Genomic DNA, 16,835 nt, shown 5'->3' with positions numbered 1-16,835 from the left:
ATGGACGTGTGAGCACCACTTGAGGGGGCCGGGCGAGGGAGTCTTTTAATTTGCTCTACAGATGAGACGAGAGGCTTTTGAACCTCGAATCTTTTTACCTTGTACAGTTTTCGGCCTTCGAAAAAAGGAGCACTTGAATCTATTACGAGTAATGTGTCAAGTTTTAGTATCAGGAAACATTACGAATAAACGTTTGCGTTTACTGATAAACCACTTACTTTGTGGCTTCACATAGGGCTTGATACTGCAAGTTTTACGATAGTGAGATATTTGGGATATATATGCAAACACAGACAATCCAGCAGTCGAAGAGTAGGTTAGAATGAGTTATAAGAGAAACAACTGACAGTCAGAAAAAATAGGGTTTGATGGTCTGAAAGTAATAGATAAAGTGGTTTCAGCCTCGAGAGATAAATTGTGAACGTTTATAGTTGAGAAAAATACTCGTACGCAAGGGAATCAAAAATGTATATATGCCTAGGGCTTAAAAAGGTTATAGAAGATAAAAAAGAAACTTTTGAGTCCTGCGGCATCAAAAGTTTCGTCAAAATATCTTTGAACTTCATTGACATATGGCTTGATTAGTGTGATTAATCATTCTAATGTGATTGGACCTTCTTATCGTGTAAACATTTGAAACTTCACATGATGAAACAAATGCTAGTTATTCGGTACGACTTATACTTCTATGATCTATTTTTCTCTCCTGCCAAGATATAAGGGGAGACATAATGTTATGTATTTGTGAGAAAACAGGCATATATACATACATACAGACAGACAGTCACACACACAAACACACACACACACACACACACACACACACCTTCCCAAAAGTTACACGTATCAGAGCCCAGCTCGTGATAGAATGTTTTCTGCGCACACACTACTGCCAATATGAGCACTTGAGAGTGTTTGGCGTGTATGCGCTCCCTCCTTCCGTCGCAATACACCCTAGAGGAGGTATTGAATTTCCCAGAGTTATGAGTGGTCTACCATGAATACAAGGACCTGCTCCTGTAACGAGAAGAGTCTGCAAATGCGGCCGGCCACGTCCTCCTCCTGCAAGGACGCTTTTGCAACAGAAATTCTGCTACAGGATCGTCCCTTTAATGAAGGCAGTTTACCCAACACTCTGTTTCCTGATTATAGGATTTTATTTCTGAAGGAGCAAAAAAAAAATATACTCGAGTCTTTGAATACTGTCGGAATAAATATTCTTTTTTCTCATTAATTTTTATCTCTTGTGTAAACATGTTCCAAGTACGAGAACGCAAGGGGGACGAGACAGGCGATGTTCTCGAGAGCAGAAGAGTCGAAGTTCGAAGCATCTTTCTGTTCGACCTGTCTCCTGTGTTATTAAATACTGACTGAGAAAGGAAGGTGTGACGACCTTAAGTTTGTTAGTCTTGTATATGAACACCAGACCAGCGGCACTCGCCATGTGTTGCAGATTTTCATGGCATTGTAGATACTTCCATCTTGTATCATCCTTGTGTTGCAGATTTTCATGGCATTGTAGATACTTCCATCTTGTATCAGGGCTTGAAAAGTGAAGCTTCGGACGGTCCCCAGCCTTGTCTAGTGGTGTAGGGAGAGAGGTGTGAGGGTAGAGGAACAGGAGAGGGTTCCGGATGTGGATGAATTCCGCGTCGTAAAGTGTTGTGTCTGTTTGTTGCAGTTGAGGATGTACGACGTGCGTCTTAAAGCAGGGAGGAGTTCCCTTGTTGATATCCTTGCCCCGTCTTGCACAAGACTCTTCACTTGTCATTTGGGTGTTGAACGTCCTGAAAATATGCACAAGATTATCTGCGACTCTTTCCTGCGCGTCATCCGTCCAGTCTCGGAAGTCATGTCCGACTGAACGTGAGAGGTGGCTACATGCGACCGCTGTGAAGTGGTGTCGTGCGGTTGGTGCAGAGTGTCGAGTTGAGTACAGGTCACTGAACACAGAGCTCTCTCTCTTTTCAAGGGACAATATAGCCATATATGGACCAATATAATCGTATTACATATATATATATATATATATATATATATATATATATATATATATATATATATATATATATATATTTATATATACATATATATATATATATATATATATATATATATATATATATATATATATATATATGTATATATATATATATATATATATATATATATGTATATATATATATATATATATATATATATATATATATATATATATATATATATATATATATATATATATATATATATATATATATATATATATATATATATATATATATCAACCGATCTAATGAATCATTTAACAAAAGTACATCCATACCTTTACACTTGTATTGGACATAACACAAATTCAGAATATTTCACCCACGTCTCCAGTCCTCGGCAATTAAAAAATGGATTTACGAATCTCACGAAAAGTTTTGACCCAAACGCCACGTTGAAACCCTTTCGGGCCTCAGCGTATAATTGGAAGTGCTCGAGTTGGTTTTTGGGTCAGAAATAACTTCTCAGAAAATAAGATGCCGGGTGATTTAGGAGCGCTAAAATCATTTTGTATTTCTCTCAGAGACTCCGGGGTAAATGTGTATAATAAAATGTTAATTGATGACAACTTCTGGAACCCCTTACTAGTCCCTAAGGGGTAACTGTCAGTGCGTTGACCTTCACCCAGCCCTTACCCACCCCTTAGGGACACCGCTGAACACTGTGGGCTCTGTCTTTTTTTGTCATCTTCCTCCCTCCACGAGTGTTCCTCTCTCTCTTCCTTCTTCTTCCTTTATATCCTCTCCTTTCCTATTCCTTCTCATCTCTTCCAAATTCTTCTCTCTTTTATCCCCTTCCCCCCTATACTTTCCCCTTTCTTTCTCACGTCCGCATTGTCCATCATTTACCTGCTTCCATTTTCATCCTCTTTCTCCTCTCCTCCTCTTTTCCTTTCCTCCCTTCTCTTCCCTTATCCTATTCTTTCATTCTCCTTCCATCACTCTCCATCTCACCTTCCTTCATTTCATAATCTTCTTGATCACTATCTTTTTCAACTTATTCCCTCCATAATCCTTATTCCCTCCTTCTCCCCTCCTCCTTCTATCTCCTCCTCCTCCTCCTCCTCCTCCTTCAGTCTCCGCCTGTGTATATCTTCCAATCTCACGAGGCATGAGAGGCAAGCTAACAGGATGTTTACCCAGATGAAACTGGATTAGGGCACCCAAAACACGTCATCAGGATATCAAGTATATCACTTAAGAGCTGGCTCCGAAACCACTCTACATCTCACTTGAAATAAATATGAGGCAGATAATTCAGTAAGGAATAAGCCCTTATGTATACATGGAGGTTTATTGTAATGCATGATGTATTTGTGAAACATGTTTCTGGTCATCCTGTGATGGACACAATACCCAATGAAAGTCTACGGCGATCACACGCTATGTTTTATTTGACAAGTTTGTTTACACCACCGGGTACTAACTGTATGGGTGAGGATTAGTTCCCTGAAGCATGTTTCGTTAGACAGACTGGTGTTTGTGTGTGTGTGTGTGTGTTTGTGTGGGAGGGAGGGTGGTTAATTATTTTTATTAATTTTGTGTTTTCTAAAACCCTTATATTTTCTTGCGAATGTTTGTAAAGGACTTTTATACAAGGTCAGAAGGCCCCTGTGGGGGGAGGGGGGGGGGGGGCGGGGAGAGTCTATCGATGTTTCGCTCCTCCATCATGAGAGCGCCTTCCGCAATAGCTCAGGTCTGAGAAGTGAGAAGGTTTCATGCAAAAAGAAGTGAATGCAAAATCAGCAGTGTGAGGAACGGGGCTGAAGAGAAACTCCGTCAGTCCACTGAAGATATAAAGGGATAATATCAGTGGGGTTATTTAGAGATTCCAAAGCACAGCAGTTTGGTGAGAGAGTACCTCCTCTTCAACCAACAGCTTTTTCCCCCTCAGTTAAATACGTGTCCCTCTTATCCTAACTCTGCTTAACAAGGTCGTTCGACTCATCTAAGTTAGTTATGTTTTAGGCCACTGTGGTCATCTCTCTCTCTCTCTCTCTCTCTCTCTCTCTCTCCCCTCTGTGGGAGCTTCTAAAGATAGGGGTGGAAAAAAAAACACAACCTCTATTTAAATATCCTTTATTCTTATAAAAGTTTAATTATAAAAAAGCTAATCATTGGCATATCTAAGGACAGATTCTGTCACTGTATACATTTTGATCTATAGCACAGGTGTTATAGTACAGTAATGCTTTTTATAGGTGTGACATGATGATATAAGCAACTGGCAAAGGTGGTGTATCTCAGAACCCCTTAAACAAGTTGATTTATATATTTATAAGCTACTGTCCATTAGATCTCCTGCTTTTGAGGACACAGGGGAAGTAGAAGAAGAAGAAGAAGAAGAAGAAGAAGAAGAAGAAGAAGAAGAAGAAAAAGAAAAAGAAGAGAGAGAGAGAGAGAGAGAGAGAGAGAGAGAGAGAGAGAGAGAGAGAGAGAGAGAGAGAGAGAGAGAGAGAGAGAATAAACAAAGAATGAAGATGATAAAAAGAAACGTGAATGAAGTTATCATTCACCTCACGAAACTGAGTTATTCCTTAAACTACTTATCAATTATGGAATGAGATCCATAACACATTCTTTACAGATGATGAACATCCTCACACCTAAGATAACTTTTGTATGTGATGACGTACGGGATTCGCGATACTTGTGGGAAATTTGGGGCTGAGTTTTTCCCTGACTTCACAGTACAGACTCTTGAAAATGAAAATGCAGTCTAATGCATGTGAAATGCTTTGTTATATGAAGCTACTTAAAAACTACTTAAAATTAAGTGATAATACCCCTAGAATATGTGTCGATGATGTTACGAGGCTGAGAGTATATTGTCGACCAACGAATAATGAAATACAGGCGAGTATACCGTATATTGCAAGTCTGTTGAGTTAGGTTTTGGCTTAACTGCAGGACTCTTAAGATACAGAGATTTTGCGAGGAGGGAGATAAGGAGTGAGGGGAAAATAATAGTAATGGGTGATGAGAGAGATGAATGGCAACCAAGATATCTAAAGAGGGCGATTTCCCCTTAAGTTCTTCCTACGAATTCTACCATCAACACTACCAAAACAATAGGAGTCATGGGGTCATACTATTACCCTAACTTGGCTTGTCGAGCATCGGAAATAATCTCGACGAGTCCATGAAAAGTATTCAAATCTCTAGAGAATCTTAATGAGAGTTGAATCCTTCACAAGTTTAGGTGATGATTGATGATGCTTAATTGGCTCTGTTTTTCTGGGGTCTTCATGTCTGGTTATTATTTTGTTTCATTGTCATGAATTCCAACCTCTGGCAAATGCGGTTTCCACTTGATGCATTTCCTCCTTGAATAGACTAGATCGTCGGTGATGTATAATTCATTTATGTCAAGAAAATAAATGCATCCAATAAAACAAGTGAATGTAAAATATCATAAAATAGATGCCTAGAATAAAACGAAAAGGAAGAATATAAACATAATTATCTAAGCAGCTAGTGTTTACAACATTACAGGGCTCTCTCTTCATTCGTCATCAGTGGAGAGCTAATGCAATCACCCAATATATGTGAGAGAGAGAGAGAGAGAGAGAGAGAGAGAGAGAGAGAGAGAGAGAGAGAGAGAGATGGATAATCAAGAGCGCTATTAGCCACGAGCGCAACTGACCTACATATGAAATCACATCAATGAATTCTCAGAAATAAGTTTCCCCAGTGAACTGTGCTAATCATTCCTGATCAAACGCCGACTCTCTCAGCGCTCACTGGCTATCGTCATGTTCACATTAGTTCGACACCGTTACTGCAATATAAACTGGATTATCACAAGTCACCAGCCGATGTGCATAGCGCCTCAGCCAATACATATACAGAAGCCTTCAAGATAACTTTAGATGCTCGAACACACAGTGATAACTTCAGAAGGGTTGCTGATGTGTCTTATCAGGAGTTGAAGAGTTCTGGAGAACTTCTCTTCTGTGGGTGAGTAATTAGGGCCAGAAGGGGAGGAGAAGGTGGGGAGTGGAAGGGGAGGCAACCGTAATTCCCTATAATTGGAAGAGGCCGAAGTCTAATTGGTTTAATGAGAGCTTGTCAGACTCAAGTCGATGATCCTCCTTAACATGTTTACTGCAATAGTATTGAAGTGGTTGTTGTCGGCAAACTGAATGGAAGGGAGTAGGGAGGAAATATCTTCAGTGGTGGTGGTGGCGGTGGTGATGGTGTGGAGTGGTGGTGATGATAGTTCAAGGTTGGTGGAGGTAGGGACTAGGTGGTGGTGAGCTCTGGTGATAATGGTTCTGGTTATTATTGGCTGGGTGTAGAACTACTTCATTTGAATTTCTTTCTGCTGTAATAAAATGACCAATCCACAGTGATGATATAATCCCACAAATATTAACAACATTCCGAATTCGTTCGTCGTATCTGCAGGATTTTGATTTTCACGTTTTGCGCACAGTTCAAGAGAGGGAAAGGATTGAATAACAAACACGTATCGTTAAATTAGAAGTTTTAGGTTGTTCAAAAAATACACATTTCCTTAAAAATTACAATTCCTTTTGGAAAATTCTGATTTTCACATGATCCCAACCACTCGCATTAACCCGTCTGCAAAAACATATACTCAAAGCATCGTGTTTGTGCCGTTCAAAACAAATCTGATAACTGGAAAGAAATTATCGACAGATTTCATCTCTGTGGAAAAAGGGTCTGTCTACTAGAGCCTAAGGGCTTTTTTAAAAATTGCTTTCATGAGCAAATGCACCACTTTCATCCCTACTGGCCATTAACCTCACAACACGACTGCCAGGACTACAGAGCATCCAAGATTCTAAGACCAGGACTACAGAGCATCCAAGATTCTAAGATATTTTTCAATTTTTTTTCTTTGGATAACATTTACTGGAATTCATCTGATGCTTGAAGGGCTGTGTGTACGACGTGAAAAGCAATGAGCATCTAAAGGGTTTCAACAATTAAATTTATAAAATTCTTATTTCATATATCTCAAGACGGGAGCTGGGCCCAGCTAAGGAGGCCTGGACACTAGAGGTTCTAAATATATATATATATACACTTACGGCTACGTAAACTATAAGTCATACCAGCGGTTCTCAACAGGCTCTTAATTACACAGGCTTGGCCCAGTTAAGGAAATCCTAGACAACAACGGTTCTGTATGAACTCTTACACCTTCGTAAATTACAGTTGTAACAGCAGTTCTCCACAGGCTCTTAGTTACACAAGCTACAGTACACCAAAAGCTCTGTACACACTCTCACAACTTCGTAAACCATAGTATACCAGGAGCAGTATACACACCAAAGACTGAAGTTCAGTCCTGGGTTAACCAATTCACTCCATAGATAAGACGATTTGATTCAATGAGGTCGTGATGCAATGCCCTGAATGCAGCAACTTAACATTTTGTGTATTATGAGACTCCTATAACTATATAAAATATTTAACAGATCCTATGCTAAAAAAAGAGCTTCTTTTCCATCCATTAGCTCGGAGCATCTAATTCCCTAACACGAAGGTACGGCCTTTGAGCACGACAATACGACCCATTGGTATGATGCCTGATAATCTGACGTGACGACTTATGTAACATGTCAAAGGCCAGGCCATTATTCCCATAAGATATACCATCGAGCTCAAGAACTCTGTCTCCTCCATATCAAACCCTCTCTGACATCATAGGCTATTGAGGGAAGTCGTCAAAATGCCATACATATTTTAAACCTAAACTTTCCCCTTCTTTCATCACTCGCTTTAATGACTCGGGACGGAAGTTATGTACACATTGGTTATGAGATTTCATAACCCATCAGAATACGTTATGAAATAAATCATTCACAATTCGGTAAATTGTTACTGACAAATCATTTTTATACAGAAAACTTCGGTTCCACTGCAGTTATCATAGTTTATAGATTTCAAACTGATTCCTTTGATATCTTTTTTCACTTAATTACTAGCATATGATACAAAAAAAAACCAGCAGGCCAGCCACAGTAAATTGTGGAGGTTGTTGTGCTTTAGAAAATATAAAGCAGCTTAGAAGGAAATTGACAGAGTTGTAATAAAATACATTAATGGTTTGTTACTGAGTAAAATAAGAATTGAGTTTTTATATTCATTCAGTCCAGGACTTAATTATCAATACATCTCAAATTCAGATTACAAACAGATTCCAGTCAGGTAATCTTTGTACGTCATGCATTTTGATCCTGTGTTACTATTGATTATAACTCCCTTCAGACACAGGTCAAGACACCAACATATCTCAGTTTCTCTGCCTCACTCAGGAGGCTGATGACCCCTCGGTCTTCAGCATCAAACTTTACTCAGTTCGGTACAGAGGTTATCGATCACTGAGGGAGAGGGACGTGTTTTTCTCAGAGCTGTCGGACGGCTCTTCCTGAGGCAGGAGGTTGGTGTCAGTGGAAGCGAGTGTTCTGAGAAGGTGACTCTCCCTCGTCCTCGTGGTTCTCTTGGGTTCTTGTACTGGTGGTGGTGGTAGTAGTCGTGGTGGTGGTGGTGGTGGTAGTAGTCGTGGTGGTGGTAGTAGTCGTGGTGGTGGTGGTAGTGGTAGTAGCAGTGGTAATGGTAGTCGTGGTGGTGGTGGTAGTTATCGTCGTCATCACTGTCGTTGTCAGGCTGTCATGGTAATGACAGCGTCGTGGAAGCGCTGTATGTCGTTGGGAGTGTCGAGGTAGCTCCAGTGTTCTTGCGGATGATGATGGTCGTTGAGGATGATGATGGTTAGAGATACTCCAGTTGTGGAGGTTGCTTGCCACCTCTTCCTCTCCCTTAAGAAGCAGAGAGAGAAAAGAGAAAGAAGGAAGAAAAGGAAAAAGACGTCGTAGATGATAGCACTGTCAGCGTCTCGCGTTCAGAAATCCAGCCCATCTCTCGTCCCATCCATCATGATGCTGTTGAGAACGAAGCTTCACGTACACACTCCACAGAGTTTGCCCTCAGGAGACAGAAGTTGTAGATCATACATCAACAGAAGAGCTCAAAATATACGGCTAAGGTAAGAATACTGATAGATACTCTAGTAAATATGATAACTGGAAATCACATGCAATGCAATATGGCTCTAGAGAATGTAAATGCAGCTGGTGCTAAGACAAAAGTGAACATAATGTGGGTTTACAAAGAAGATGGTTCATTGTGATGAGAAGCTGATAGGACGGGTTCATATACAAGATGGTCCTTAGGGTTGTTGCTGATGCTATAGTGTCCCACTAGCCCAAAGTTCAGTGGAAGGAAATTGTTCTCTCAAGGGTTCCTGGGGAGATGAAACACCAGAGTTCATACGGGAGTCTTTGGATGTGGAGGCTGAGGGTTCAGAGAGAGAAACACCTTCATTGTGGGGTTCCTGGAGGGTTGAGAAGGCCGGGTTCATACGGGAGGATCCTTGGGGTTGGTGTCGCTGGTACTTCTGTACTCCTGGTCGAGGACGTCGTCCTTGGTGATGGAGTACAGGTCCTCCTCCAGACTCTCGTCTCCGTCGTCACAGCCGTACCTGCCACAAGGAGACGAGTCACAAGTTGAATCTGTGCATCACAGACTGATATGGTTACTGTTTGACTATATCCTAATCTTGTTAAGATCTCTACAACAGAATATTTCTAATAAGAGTTTTCGATCTAAAAAGCTATCAAAAGAAATATCTATTCATTGCCAAATATGTCAGTACCATGTGTTAGGTTACGATTAGAATATCATAGTAGGAAATTCTAGGAATATTGATATTTGCCAATATTCATAAACAGGTAAATACATTGATCTCTGGGTCCTTTGAAAACCCACTTTAAACGCTGACACAGAGCAATAGTAACGATGTGTTCATCTTCATTACTGCCAGCTAATTCAATATTTGCACTGATGAACAGGTGCCAAGAGAAACGACCAAAAGCTGTCAGTCAACAAGTTTTTCAATCAACAAAAACGCCACTGCTGTAATTCTGGTGTAAGAATGCACATCCCATTCGTTCGAATTTCATAAACTTGGTAAACTTTTCTCATCGCCCTTTTCCTCACCATGATTGTCTCAGAAGCCCAGAAATTGTTGTCAGAATTTAACAAAGACCTCTCATGGCATGCCGAAGTGTGCTGGGGGTGTACCGGCCAACATTCCAATTCCAATTACGGTATGAGAGTAATGGGTGATTAATAGGTTTACGATTGGAGTAACCCAGGGATTATATGCTCCTGAATGGATTCGAATCACTGTCACTGAATCATCGTGAAAGGACTTTAGTGTATTGAATACTGCCCCTGATTCACTGCCCTGATTTGGATCTCATAACAAATGGACTTAGCTCCACCTCTTTTTCGAGGTAATTATCGAAACTCGTTATCCATTCAAATGAGCTGGATATCAGAAAGGGTCCAATAGGCGAGGAGATGTAACAGCAACAAGAGAAAATCAGTTGGCTATAAGGACTGAGTACACACAGATCTTAAGTGCATTTCTATAGGATCAGAAATGGAATACCGTCTAGCCTGAGAAATTTATTAGGATCGAGGCATCTGAATGAAAACACGCGAAGCAATTGGGATACACCGTTCACGGTTAGCATAAGAGAATGACTGACGAAGTTAGGCCGAAAGGATGAAGATTTCGAGGATGACGGGTGTAAGGAGTATGTAGTCATGGAAGCATGTAGATTCACCACTTTTTGTGACGTAGCCGTAAGTGATGAGATCAAATCATATGGGAGGTAACGCAGTGTCGATGCAAACGATATGGTGAAATGATTTGGCGAGAACGATGCAGACGATAGGGTAAAATGATTTGGCGCGGGAACTGAAAGAATTGGCGCTGTTGAGGAGGGTGTAAAGTTACGAAGTTTTGATCACAGAAATGTGATCTGTTCTTTTCTACAGCTTAAGGTGCCCTTTACCCAACTGCGCACTGTGCATTTGTGAATCTGGGTTAGGATGGCAGTGTTTTTGTGTAGAAGTGTGTTGTAAGTTGAAGCAAGGAGGAGAAACAGCCTCTCCAGTAAGAGAATGAGATATAAGCATAAATATTTCAAGACAAATTTCTTATAGTTAATGATGAAATCTTTTTCTTTTTACTTCCTAAGAAAAATCAAAGATCTGTCTCTTTGAACCCAGACAAGATATTCCGAATGCAACTTCATCTAAGACTTTAACTGTCTCAAGATTCATATCTTATAAGAGTTTTAAAAAGGCTCATAATAAAATCCGTAAGTAAGACCTGTTATTTCCCCTATCTTAAACCCGGGATCTCTTGCCCTCAAGCTTAAGGGATATTGTAAAACTTCTTCCACTACAAAATTGAGGATTCTATTTCTGTTCGCGACTCGTTTCCATTCACTTATCGAAAGAGAGAAGTAGAAATCTAATTTTCAATTCTCCAGGGAACAGTGGAGTAAGCTGTCAACAGGAGGCGTCTTACTTGGAAGCGACGGTGAGGCAGGCGAGGAGGGTGAGGAGGCCGGCCACTATGAGGGTGAGGGCGAGCGGCAGCGGCGGCGTGTGCATGGGGCGGGAGCCACTCATGGGCTTGCTGAGGATGACGTGGTAGAAGACCGAGCCCGCCGTCAGCATGAGCGTCCCCAGCAGGAAGCTCATCAGCAGGCAGTAGGCGCGAGTGGTGGGCGCTGCCTGGGGGCTGAACAGCCCCTTGTAGCGTACCTGCTTGGCCATACTGCTGCTGCTGCTGCTGCTACTGCTGGAAGAACTGCTGTGCTGCTGTGGTGACATCTGGCCTGCCTACCAGCCAACCACGACCTGCAACAATGGTAATGTGGTGAGTCTACTGCTGCTGCTGCTGCTGCTGTTGTTAGAACCACAATCTGAAAAAGATGTAGTATCATGTTTCCTGAACAAAGTCTTAAGGAAAATGAACAATACAAAGACATTCCTTCAACAATCAAGGAAACAGATGAAACTGAATAGACTAATGACAAATAGATTATTTTAAAAGTATCTACTATAAAAGGACTTAATAATCCCTTATGTAAAGCTCCTAAAGATAAAGAGAAGACCACGGTGTCACATGATACCTTTATATGACCTTTACAACTGGTGTTAAGATGAAGAGAATATCATCCAATAACTCAAAAAAAAAATGTCTTTGCAATACATGAAAGATCATTGGTGGACGTAAAGTCTTATAAAGACAATAACCCTACAGTAACTTCACTGTCTCCGTAAAGTATTATCATAATAACTTTTATAGATATCGTTCTCTTTCACTCCTTAAGCACAATACAGCCACTGAGCACTGTGGCACGACCCTTGAGTACGCCAGCACGACACTCGGGTATATTGGTCTGATCAAAGACCAGGCCATGGTAACCAAGGGTCGTACAGTCAGTTATCAGTGTGTAGGACCGTCGTGCTCAGGGGATGAAGACGCCTTTCCTTCCGTGCGAATCTTAAAGCAACGGAGGAGGAGGAGGAGGATCCGACACCCCTTCTAGCAGGGAATCACACTCATACAGCAGGCATGGAGCAGCGGTGCGAACATTACAGGATAATATAGTCTCCATTATGACATGCAAATGACATTGAGGAGTCTTAAGGCGTGAGAGTTCCATTAGCGAAGTTCCTGCCAGCTGTGAGGGACAGGAATATCTCAATGCATGACAGAGGTTTTCAGGTACTATGATCTGGGTTATATCAGGAATATATAAGGAATGAACGGATATGTTAGATATACGTATATCTAGGGACAATATATCAAAATTTGGAATTTCTTATTGTGTAACTTTCAGATACATGATCAACATCTTTAGTTTGTACAATTTCGTTTTCTTTTATATAAAGACTTTCAACTAAACTTCCAGACATATAATGAAAGCTATAATAATAGAGTTTTATATCATTATGTTCTCCTTCAGTGTGATATATCTCAAAAAAGAAACAGCAATCTCTCTCTCTCTCTCTCTCTCTCTCTCTCTCTCTCTCTCTCTCTCTCTCTCTCTCTGGAAAATCCTTCACAACCTCCATCCTCGGGTATGAAACTTATGAAAGACATTCTTTCCTTTGCTTTGTATCCTGGCAACTGTCGTACTCTCATACATAGAATGTTGAAGTCTTTTCTAAACAAAAATTCATGGTACCAAACACCTCAAAGCAAATGTTCCCAAAGACATACGATACCTCAAATTCCCTTTCTGTATAAACAACGGAAAATAAATCACAAAATTGCAAAGTATTAATCATTAATTACATTTCAAATTATATCTGCAAATCTCTTATGAAATAGACTTACTACACATGGATTTCATCTCTAAAATTATATGTGAATCATAATGTTCTGATTGTAACGTCATGTGTATTAGTAATACAACCAAATACTTCAGAGCCAGAGTTAGTAATTATCTTGGCCAGACCATAACCAGTCCACCTTATCAATACAAGAATACTAATATTGCTACGACCACAGACTATACCACACTGAATTTTCATTAACAAATAATAACAAAATAAACATTGGAATTTTGAAGTCCTTGTGTATACCCACTCTAAGCCAGAATTAGATAGCAGGATCACTTCAGTACGTTTATTCATAAAAAGACAAAACGTACAATTATATCAGATTGCTATCAAAGACATGACGTTTTCTGTTTTTCTGTTTCAGCTTTTGTAATCACTGTGAATTATTCTGTGCATATGTTCAGTCTATTTTCAGAGACATTAACTTTGCAAATCATACCAAGATTATTTGTGAGAAACTTATTTTGTAAATGTGACTTTTTTTTTTACCAACATCTCTGCATTCCCTTCATATTTCTGTAAATGATTTTCAAATCAACATAACAACTGTGTTTACAGTGATAGTTGCTGTCGACCAATACGGCAAGACAGTGACTGCTGTGTGGACCTGGGTCAGTTCAAAGCTGCTGTTTACAATGGAATACTTCACAGCAATTGTAATTATGCTGATCTGTAAACCCATGACGCTTCCATACAAGACAGTACACATGTTCTCAGGAACACGTATGTGGCTGAAACATTCATTCACTGTCATGTATATATTCCTGACTGTGTTTAGACACAGCAGAGGCTCAGATTGACTTGGTAAGGCTTCTACCTCTTCCTTGCCCTGTTGCTGGGGTAGAGACGTTCGTACCATCGCCCACACACAGATGGGAGAGACCAAACAAAATCTAGTTACGTTAGGTACAAATTTGCAAAGTTTGAGTCAGTTCTGCTTATTGACCGAACTGGTATTAGATTTGGGAAGAAAATGTTGCGAGACTTTGTGTGTGTGTGTGTGTGTGTGTGTGTGTGTGTGTGTGTGTGTTTGGAAAGGAACGTAAACAATGGAGGTTTGGCTTGGCAAAGAGCTTCATAAGTCGCCACCTTCTCATGAGGAGCTAGCACGAAAAGATCCTTCAAAGACCAGTCGGAGGGTTAAGTCAGAAACTTGGGACTCATAAAAACGAATACTAAACAGGTTCTTTATGAGGGGTTGAATTTACTCCTTCCTTTTCTTATAGTCTTCTACTTTCTGTCCTTCTCCCTTATCTCTTTTCTTATTCTTTTCCTCTTCCTCAGCATCTCCAACCTCATGAATTTCACTCTTCTTCCTTCAGTCCTTATACCTCTGTAGCTTCCTCTTCCTTTCGATATTCTGTCTCATCATCCTTTGGTCTTTTCTCCTTTTCTTCTTCCACTCCTTCCTCTCCTTCTCTCCTCCTACTATTACTTTATCTCGCCATTCATAGCTGAAACCCAAGTGCCACGCAGTATCCTTCAATTCATAGTCAAGATTTTCATATTAATCAAAGCTTCCTGTGATGCTGACGCTGGGAAAATATGCGCGATGAAGATAATGGCAGGAATATATAACAAAGTGGCAAGATATCGCTTGATTCAAGCAGCCACCGCTGAATGGAGGGCGTCTTGGCAGATACTTATTACACTTCTTTTTTGTTGTGTGTGAGTGTGTGTGTGTGTGTGTGTGTGTGTGTGTGTGTGTGTGTGTGTGTGTGTGTGTGTGTGTGTGTGTTTTGAAGGAAGCTTGGGATGGGGATTGTGAGGGTGTCTCATTGATAATCGTGAGGTGGAGGCAAAATCTCGTCTTCGGTACACACTCTCTCTCTCTCTCTCTCTCTCTCTCTCTCTCTCTCTCTCTCTCTCTCTCTCTCTCTCTCTCTCTCTCTCCCCGTCAGCAGGCCCCAGAGCCCCACGTTCGTTCGTATTTAAGGCACATAGTTCCCACTAGACTGGCTGGTAGCTCTCCACAACTCCGCTATTCAGCGTCAAAACTCCAACTTCTCGCTAATGTCAGTCACAGGCAATTATTATTTTCTGGTTTTACTAGCTCGTAAAGACGGTGAAAAGTTCTCGTCCCCTGAGAAATTTGTCAAGCATTATCAAGCAATACCTTATTCTCTCATTCTTGCAGTCCAGCAACATTTATATTTTGCATACGTTATGGTTTGTGCTGTATTCTACTTTATCATAACAAACCACAAACAATCATAGAGCACAGAAGTTCTTGTGAACAACTTATCCCACCTTGTTACTGCGCTGCTTTGTGTTGTTCCTTAATGTTACTTATATACGGTTGTTGTTGCGGCTCCTGATTATAACACCTCTACTGATACAACTTCTGAATGATGAGACGTCCTCAGCTTGCGTGTTTCCCGTCGCCAGTGTTCGAACGTACTGGTGACATGTCTGCACATACGAGGTCAGGACGAGGCGTCTGCGGTCGCTGTTTATGACGCGAGGAAGAATTAGATTACTCTCCAGGATGAGGACTCACGAAGTGTACTACAGGAGCTGGAAGGGAAGCGTGCAGGGTCGTACGTTGCTCTGATATCATTGTGGTTCAGTCTTGTGGGAGAGGCGCGGATCGACGGCGCGTGTCACTATCCGGCGCGTTCGTGCAGGTGGCCACATAATGATGACTGAGTCATGTCTTTCTCTGCTGATCCAAAGATTTTGAGTCTGATGTTTTGGTGGTGTGGACACAATACTGATACCGTGTGAGTACCGTTGCGAGACGTGTGGTTGACACGAGACTTGCCTTTGGAAGTCTTCAACAATGCCAGAGTTCAAGGGTTGCATTAGTAAGGTCAAGATGCCACCACTTGTTGAAACTGTGTCCTGGTTAGGAATGTTTGGTGTGAAGTTAGGAGCTCTGCAGACCATGTTAAAGGGTCTTCGATACGTTTTTTAACCCTGAAATACGACACACCTCCTTAAGAACAGACGATTAGTCTCTGCTGAGGCTAGTACGTCAACACTTCCTTAAATCACCCTTCTCCCTAACGCAGACACCGTCTTTCTGTCTCTCACCACGGAGAGACTTCCTCCTTCCGTCTATCCAAAAACTCACTTCTACTTATGTATATCCTCACAGACAATTCCCTCCCTCTATCTTTCCTCAGACACAGATTCCCTCCTGTCTATCTCTACTCACAGACTACTTTTATCCATCCTCAGGCAATGACTTCCTTACTCAATCCATCCTCACAAGCAAATTCCCTCACTCTGTCAATCCTCACATACAGAGTTCTTCTCTCTCTCTCCTTTCTCACACACAGCATCCTCCCTTCCCCTCTCCATTCTCACAAACCAAAGCCCTCCCTCTATCCATCTTTCAAATAAACCCCCTTGTTCCGTCCATCCGTGCCTTCCCTTCCTCCTGCCTTCCTTCTCACGTATCTTTCCATCCACCTGCCTTACTCCTGTCCTAAATTCTTTCCCCCTTTTCCCGTCCTTTGTTCCTCCATCCTCGTAAATTCTTTTCTATCACCCTCTTCGTTACTTCTTTCATCCTCCGTTATTTCACACCCTTTA

The 16,835-nt window shown here is 41.1% G+C and overlaps 1 protein-coding gene across 2 annotated transcripts in view; it reads right to left on the bottom strand.

The window, feature by feature from the left end:
- Window positions 1-4,431: 4,431 nt before the first annotated feature.
- The window catches only part of LOC139759490 (uncharacterized), a 58,253-nt gene continuing 45,849 nt past the window's right edge, over window positions 4,432-16,835 (bottom strand). Inside the window, exons 1-3 of one of the 2 annotated variants that reach the window (XM_071681670.1) lie at window positions 15,546-15,694; window positions 11,467-11,801; window positions 4,432-9,561 (exon numbers count right to left, since the gene is read on the bottom strand). In XM_071681670.1, the coding sequence (XP_071537771.1) occupies window positions 9,438-9,561; window positions 11,467-11,774 (432 nt within the window). In that variant the 5' untranslated portion in view covers window positions 11,775-11,801; window positions 15,546-15,694 and the 3' untranslated portion in view covers window positions 4,432-9,437. Of the gene's footprint in view, window positions 9,562-11,466; window positions 11,802-15,545; window positions 15,695-16,835 lie in introns of those variants that run through there. The other variant, XM_071681669.1, reaches the window with a different exon arrangement.

This window comes from Panulirus ornatus, chromosome 33 (assembly GCF_036320965.1).
Source record: "Panulirus ornatus isolate Po-2019 chromosome 33, ASM3632096v1, whole genome shotgun sequence".
Lineage (NCBI taxonomy): Eukaryota > Metazoa > Arthropoda > Malacostraca > Decapoda > Palinuridae > Panulirus > Panulirus ornatus.
This window is presented reverse-complemented; position numbering and strand designations above follow the sequence as displayed.